Genomic DNA, 7,719 nt, shown 5'->3' with positions numbered 1-7,719 from the left:
TTCACAGAACTGACTGCTGAGACTGTGAGTTGAGAATAGCGGGAGGCATTACATTTGAGATCGTCACTGGCAAACACTCGGACGTCTATAAACCACTTACACCGTTCAGTTGGCCTAAACCATTCGACTGTGCGTCTTTTCATGCTATCACATTTGACTGGAGGTCATCGATGTGCTCGATGCGAACACCTCCGTTCTCGCACACGCGAGATTTGGTTCATCATCAGCCACTGCTCTGTGCGTGCATTCACTGTCGTTGTTACGTGTCTCTTGATTGTCTGGATTGGCTCGGACTAGGACTTACTACCATGCGCAGTCCCAGTAATGTTAGCATATCATATTGTGCGTGACTCTTGTATACTAGACGCTAACAATTGTTGGATTACTGAGCTTTCTGGTTTTTGCTTCTCACTTTGTTCAAAGCCATGGTTAGCACGCGTTTATATGCCGTTTGTTCTCACCTTTCATCTTTCGCGTTCTGAGAAAATACCCCTTTTGGTGGTTTAATTGTGTTCACAATCTAACTCTGTCCACCTCTTAGAGCGTTGTCCAATTTGCACTGTACCACAGTACTCTTCCATCAGACCTCTCTCCCCGCCTTGTACGTAAGACGGTGTTGATTTACCACTGCCTTCTATCCCAGTATAACCTCTTTTATCGCCCCTCCTGGTACTGTTAGATTTGTCTGCGCCGATAACGATCGCTGGACCATCTCTTGCACCTAATCTCTTGACTGGACGTACGTTTGCGTTTGTTGTTCGTTCACTTCACCCACCTGTCGTCTGTCTAATGTTTGGCACATCTTTGCACCTGTTAGAGTCGTCGCCGATTTTCCTCAACATATGCCCCTACCTGTTGCCCAATCTGGCTCCTAGCCGTACGTGCTAATCATCAAACGCAAAGTGTTTTGACCCCTCCTTTTTGGGACTAATCACCAGCTTTTTCTATTTTATCAGTTTGGTCTTCGTACTTTTCGAATTTCCTGAATAACCGTACGTGTGATGGGTTCGCATTGACTGTTCATTTTCACATTCCTCTGGAGGCTTCATAATCAGCGGAGTTTGTTCTTTTTTACTTCAAATAGGTAAAATTTTGCTCTCCCCAGAGTTATCTCGACTGGTCACGGAGACCTCGGAGTTTGATCGGCAAATGCGCTGTCTACCGCCAAACACTCACCGTTTTCACAACGCCACCAACTGGGATGACATTACACAACATCTGCGGCAACATCCGCAGCACCACTTCTCGGCTCGCTACTGCATCCCGCATGCTACCTCCTCCCTCCTCTCAACACCTCGTGGTCAATACACCACACCGATGGCACATCGTCATCACCGCCCCTGTCTCTACAATGCATCCTATCCCATGACCACCATGCCATGTCCACCCTCATCCTCGTCCACCTACTGTCACTCCACCAACACCGCTCCGACCGCCACAGAGTACGCCAGTCATGGCTACACGTATCTTCAGCACCAGCAAAACCCCTTCGAGCCTGTCGTGTTTAGCGGCACCAGTGCCAACGACTTGCACGTCAACAGTCGCGACCATCGACGCCGACGATCTTCTACGGGTCAGATTTTCACTTCTGCTGAAAAACCCACCGCCACCACTACCACCACCACGACAGATTCTGCGGTGGCTACTGACGACCAGGAGCTGGCCAATCTCATGCTCTTCTCTTCACACAAGTCAGACATGGATTTGACTTCAATTTTGCCCAAAATGGATGGTGATGTGGTGGCGGTGGTGGAGGAGGGAAGCAGTGCCGATGAGAGATTTTGTCCACCAGAGTGGCTCAATGCTTTCGACACATCGCCGCCTCCACCATTGCAGACGACGACTGGGGCCACTGTCCAAGGGACCAGCGCACCTCCTTGCGAGTTGGAACAGCTCACAGCGACACGACGTCGGTGGATGCTGATGCATGAGCAGCGTGGCCGAATGCGCTCAGAGGAGACGGATCTCGGGTTTGAAAGCAACGACTTCCCCTTGCTGGATTGTGAGCATTTAGTGCCTTCGACTCCCATGAATAGCCGTCCTACTTTGGGCAGCCAGCTGGATGACCCCTTCCTACACAAGAACAAGAGCAATGTCGCCTTTGACAAGACTGTCGGAGGACAGTTAACAAATGCAATTCCTGCAGTCGGAGTGACGCCAAGTAGCCAGGCCAAGACCCCGCAGGCACTGCCTGACGCCTTTGGAATGTTCCAAAAAACCTGGCTGCCAGCCTTTCTACCCTGGCGCAGCAGATTCTCCACAGAGGATCCTACACGAGACCCAGACTTTGCAGAGGCCACTCTCTACTTCTCATCTTGCCAGCCGGATATTCCCGGGCCTATCATACAGGAGGTTGGCCTGCGCCACTCTTTCAACACAGCTAGATCACCTCACCAGATTTTTCTATCACCATCTTTTGTGCCTCCTTTCAGGTGACAGAGCCGACAACTGCAAGCGACGACAGCAGCAAGAGTGTTGAAGACATCAGCGACGAGATGGGACAACTAACTGAAGTCAGAGCGGGCCAGATGCTTCCCTGTCATGACGTGAGCGACGACAAGCGAACCTAACCACCACTTTGTCTTTCGAGTACATTCAGGACAGGTAGACCTACACCTACACACACACACACACACACACACACACACACAGACCACTGCAAGACGAGACCTTCTCAGTTCCAAAGCAGTCGCTCGATGTTTGTTGTTGAATAAATGATAATTGTTTCTCCGATGCCATTCTTTCTCAAAACAAGACATGAGCGGTCCGTAAAGGAGAGATGTACATCAGCAATCCAGACTCCAAAAACAGATTCGACAAACACGTGCACAGACGTGCAGTTTGCTCCTCACACAAGTGGAAAGAGATGCGGTATTCTTCACTTTTCATTGTATTGCTTATGAGCCTGATTCTTGGGGTTCTCCGGCGCGGTTTGGAAGCTCTTGAAGATCATCTGGGTGAGCTGTGAGTGTCGCATTCCGGGGTACTCCCTCCTTAGCTCGGGCAGCATCTTCTCCTCGTAGGCCAAATAGGCTGCCTTCAGTCTCCTCTCTGGATGTTTCTCTGTGGGGCTGTCACCTGTTACACTACAAAGCACAATAAATACAAGTTTAGCTTTACCCTTGTCACCGTTACAAACGAAGATGGGTAAACGTAACCAACAGAGAGTAGGCATTAACAGAGAGAGAAGTTGAGTACAGGACAGAATGCGGATAAGCAGTCTTACTTTAGAGCCTTAATAGCATCTTCAACCGTTCTTGCCTCAATCACGTCATCGGCAACGCGATTCGGATTCTCCGTTAGAGGAGCTAGGTTGTCAACATCCCTTTTAGGCGCTAGAGCAGCTAACTGAGCATTGAGTCTCGCCCTAGCAGCAGCGATCTGCGCTTGTGTCAACTTATTCGGGTTAGAAGCTGGGGTTTTTGCACTGGCACCCTGCAAACTCTTCATTTCTTCGTCATGCAGTTTCCTCAATTCCTGTCTTCTCTTCATCGCCTCCACTCGTTTGGCTTCTCTCTCATCCTATAGAAATCATTACCTCAAAATGCTTAATACCTTGCGTTGAAGTTTACGGTTAACATGCTTATCATTGTCTTCCCAGTAGGCGTCTTCTTCTGCTTTGGCTTCTTTCGCTTTCTGGAGCTCTTTAGCGGCCTCCTTCTTTTCCCGAGCCTCCTGGGATTTTGTATTTGTCCCAAATTTCTTCGGCATTGCCGGATTAGTAACGCGATAATACAACCTACGATAACTCACACCCACGAATGCCAAACTGGGTTAGGTGGGCGAAGAATTGTTGCTCGATTAGCAGTATTTCCATTGGGTGTCAACAAATGTAAATATTTCGGGGCTAAAATGAGGTCTTTTTCAAGGTAAGCGTTGTGCCTTTCTTGCTAAAATTTAGACTGTAAGCAAATTTGGGCTGTTTGTCCAGCTTATAACAGCATTTCGTCAGCACAGCGTTCCTCATAAACCGTATATCATTACACTAGTCGCCCTTGAGAGCCTTTCTACGAACCTCACAATTTTACAGCCTTTGGGATTTTGCGATGCGATAATGTTGAGTATCACAGCACGGCCTTTTGGTGCATTATTAGACAATGTCCTGAAATGGAAAATGTGTTGTCAGCGGACAGAAGGAGGCACAAAAGCTTGATATTTAGTTCAGCTGTATATTGGACTATCTTGGTATATGCCATCTGGCACGTCGTCCGCAAGGCATGCTATCACTCCCCGAAATGTCCTTCACATCTGCACCTAAGTTCTTGTGAAGCATTTTAGCTTGCAGCGGCATTAAAGTGCATTCAAGGTGCAATAGATGTTTGTGCTGCATGCATGTACAACCCCACACCTGTGTGTATAATGAGTAGTAAGCTTCGCAATATCCATGTGCCATCCGCTGATAGCTCGTTCACCTTTTTTTTGATTACACTAACGCCCAGGCTTTCGAATATTGTACCTTGCTTGGCAACATGAAGTCTGGTTCGCTTCAGAAGCCTCAGCTCTACTCTACGTTAATTATTCATTTTAAGCCATATTATCATGTCTTTTCTCTGACTTTAATAAAGACTTTGGAGGCCACGCGAGTGATGTGTAGTTATTCGAGGCAAACTTATGTCTCAAACGTGTTTCTGTAGTAATTTTGTCATAGGCTTTCTTGTATTATAGAATCTGCATACTACTTGATTCTGAAGTACGCACTTGAAACTTTTTGGACGAGAACAATCAAGCACTCTTGTATACCGTCCCAAGACTTCCTAAAGACAAAAGAAGACACAATACTAGGGCAGAATATATATGTATATGTAGCGTCCCGGGACTCCCTGAAGACGAAAGAAGACACAATACTCGGGCAGAATATATATTCAGCACGGAGAAGGTGTCTGGGCTATTGGCATGGCCCAAAAGGCCAGCCCACCCAGCGAGGTACAAGGGGGCTAATTCGAAGCACAAAAGTGGCGCCTCACCAGAACCGAGGGATAAACCACTATCGTATTACATATATATATATTCAACACAGAAAAGGCGCTTGGGGCATTGGCATGGCCCAAGGGCCAGCCCACTCAGCGAGGTACAAGAAGGATAAATCACGGCACAAAAGTGGCGCCTCACCAGTACCGAGGGATTAACCCCCATCGTATTGCACTTATATCGTAAAGATAATCGTTCTAAAAGCATCAATTAACAGGGACGTGTATGGAGTTTTAAAAACAATCAGGAAATTTTGCATTTTTAATAAACAATTCCAGCACAATTAATTGCTCATATTATCTTAATGAAATGAAACGCAGCTGTATCTAGGTATGATGAGAACAACTTTACCTCAAATGAAGACAGTGACATTCATGATTTCCTCTGGATTTTTGTTGTGCCATAGGTAGTATTTAGAAGTTTCGTTAAGAATTAGTTATACTGACTACACAAAATTACTAGTTATTTCAATTTTTTCTATTACAATCTAAATTTTGTTTTAATGACCTATTGTTGGGGAAAATAATTCGGTTGAGCAGTCAGTTTACCTAGACTGTTGTGGTGTGGGTTGTGTTGTGATGTTGTCTCCTGTCGTCGGTTTTGATGTTGGCAGTCTCACTAGCTTTATCGGGGCAGCGAAAGGTGGCGGATTTGAGATATTAGCTAATGAGTTTGGCGATAGGCGTACACCGTAAGTGTATAAAATCTTCTATCTGCTCTTAGTTCGTGCGTCGCCTTTGACGGTAAGGCCCGACTTCTTGGATCTGCTGCTGAGCAGCAAATGGCAACCAATGTGGCCAATACCATAACGTCATTTTCTCGCCTAATCGGAAAAATGGAGAACGATCCTGTTGTCAACTTCGAGCGTGAGCACACTTTCTTCCATATTGTTTCGGACAGGCAAGGAAGAGCGGCTTTCCAGGTTCGGTTTGCTTGGTAAATCACGCGTTTCTAGGTTAAAGTTAATGGCAAACCTATGGTTCTTCTTCCGGAACAAGTCCTCGCCATGCATTTGCACAAACTTGCTCTGGTTACTGAATCCAACCTTGGTACGAAGGTCGTGGATGTTGTTTTAAGTGTTCCTTCCTACTATACGGATCGTGAACGTAATGCATTCCTCGACGCTGCGAGGATAGCTGGACTAAATTGTATGAGGCTGGTGAACGAAACAACTGCAAGTAAGGTTGAGTTATCCATGTCATTAAGTTTGTAGTCGGCATTGCCTACGGCTACCTTAAGAAGGACTTGCCAGCTGTAGGCCAGCCATCCAGAAACGTCGCCTTTGTCAGTTTGGGAAATTCGAACCTTCAGGTTGCCATTGTTGCGTTCAACGCCGGTAAAATGAGGGTCATTTCAACCGCATGGGATCCCTGCCTAGGTGGTCGAGACTTCGACATGTGTATTTTTAGACACCTAGTCAAGGAGATTGAGAAGAAGTACAACCTGAAGGTGATGTCGAATGCAAAAGCGTGTGTCCGGTTGCTTAAAAGTTGTGAGGGCTTAAAGAAAACCATGAGTGCTAACTCTACTGAAATCCCTATCAATGTGGAGTGTCTTATGGAGGATACTGATATTTCCTTGAAAATGAAACGGGAGTTTTTTGAGGAAATTTGCAGGCCTTTGCTCTTGAGGGTAAAGCAGACGATGGAGAGGGCACTGGCCTTATCAACTCTGAAACTGGGAGACCTTTACTCGGTCGAACTCGTTGGTGGTGGCACTCGTATTCCCGCGGTGAAAACGTTGGTAAGGGAGGTATTTGGGATGGAAGGTAGTACAACTCTGAATGCGGATGAGGCGGTAGCACGTGGGTGTGCATTACAGGTGCGTTTTTTTAGTCGGTTAGGCTATCCTATTTGTTGTTTGACCATCGAGTGAATATTCTTTAGGCGGCTATCTGCTCATCTACACGCAGATTTCGTGAATTCTCCATTGTTGATGCCTGTCCTTACTCAATTTCACTTCATTGGAAACCTACAGACGGTGGAGTGGTAGTTGGTGACAGGGATTCCAGTGAAATCGTAAAGAACAACTCATGTGAGATCTTCAAGCATCTGTCCAGCGTCCCTGCCTCAAAAAAACTCACATTCTATCGAAAGAGTGGTTTTGATCTGACAGCTAGCTACTCCCATCCGGAGGGATTGCACATCGGTGATTCTCGGATCGGATCGTTTCTAATTAAGGACATTGTTCCCACTCCACCGGATAATTGTTGTCAGGTGAGGATCGAGGCTCGCGTAAATTCAAACGGCATCTTCACGATCTGCAACGCATGTGTTTTGGAGCGGGTAGTAGAGAAAGTTGAGGTTGCAATTGAGGACCCAAAACCAGAGGCTTCTACTGTTGCAAACGCCATTGAAACTGACATGGAAACTGAGACACAGCCGCCGAAAACGGAAGGTGGTGTAGAACAGCCACCCACAGGTGGTGCTGCATCCGGTACAACTGAGACGGCTGTTGCTAATCAATCACCCTCACAACCTACGAGGAGGATCGAGAAGAAGATCGTTCTCCGTCCCCGTGATGTTGCAGTCAAGGCGATGACTTTCCAGCTACCCCACACCCAAATGGATGAGTTTGCCAACTTCCAAGTGAGCTAATAAATATACGCTAAAGACTTTTAATCGAATAAACACACTAATGCAGAAATCCGTCGTTTCTTGAAAGGCAAGGCTTAATCAAATTGATGAGCTTGAGCGCGAACGTCAGGACTTGATGAATGAGCTCACATCGTACGTATATGAGATGCAGAGT

General features: G+C 46.7%; 3 protein-coding genes across 3 annotated transcripts in view; 2 read left to right on the top strand and 1 right to left on the bottom strand. All coding sequences in view use genetic code 11, as the record gives it.

Annotated features, from left to right (window-relative positions):
* The window catches only part of EGR_06934 (Transmembrane protein), a gene marked incomplete at both ends in the record, with an annotated part of 23,316 nt that extends 20,746 nt beyond the window's left edge, over positions 1–2,570 (top strand). Inside the window, 2 exons of the mRNA XM_024496183.1 lie at positions 1,085–2,352; positions 2,433–2,570. Of these exons, the coding sequence (XP_024349386.1) occupies positions 1,085–2,352; positions 2,433–2,570 (1,406 nt within the window). The remainder of the gene's footprint in view (positions 1–1,084; positions 2,353–2,432) is intronic.
* A 308-nt stretch (positions 2,571–2,878) lies between these two features.
* Positions 2,879–3,711, bottom strand: EGR_06933 (Coiled-coil domain-containing protein; the record flags this gene model as incomplete). Its single annotated transcript, XM_024496182.1, has 3 exons — positions 2,879–3,086; positions 3,227–3,522; positions 3,556–3,711. The coding sequence occupies 3 exons, from the start codon at positions 3,709–3,711 to the stop codon at positions 2,879–2,881; spliced, it is 660 nt and encodes a 219-aa protein (XP_024349385.1).
* Positions 3,712–5,944: 2,233 nt separating this feature from the next.
* EGR_06932 (Heat shock protein) overlaps positions 5,945–7,719 on the top strand; it is a gene marked incomplete at both ends in the record, with an annotated part of 3,453 nt that continues 1,678 nt past the window's right edge. The window contains 3 exons of the mRNA XM_024496181.1: positions 5,945–6,146; positions 6,182–6,789; positions 6,855–7,556. Of these exons, the coding sequence (XP_024349384.1) occupies positions 5,945–6,146; positions 6,182–6,789; positions 6,855–7,556 (1,512 nt within the window). The remainder of the gene's footprint in view (positions 6,147–6,181; positions 6,790–6,854; positions 7,557–7,719) is intronic.

This window comes from Echinococcus granulosus (genome assembly GCF_000524195.1).
Source record: "Echinococcus granulosus chromosome Unknown EG_S00066, whole genome shotgun sequence".
NCBI classification, from domain to species: Eukaryota; Metazoa; Platyhelminthes; class Cestoda; order Cyclophyllidea; family Taeniidae; genus Echinococcus; species Echinococcus granulosus.
The sequence above is the reverse complement of the archived record's forward strand: the minus strand, read 5'-3'. Positions and strand labels throughout refer to the sequence as shown.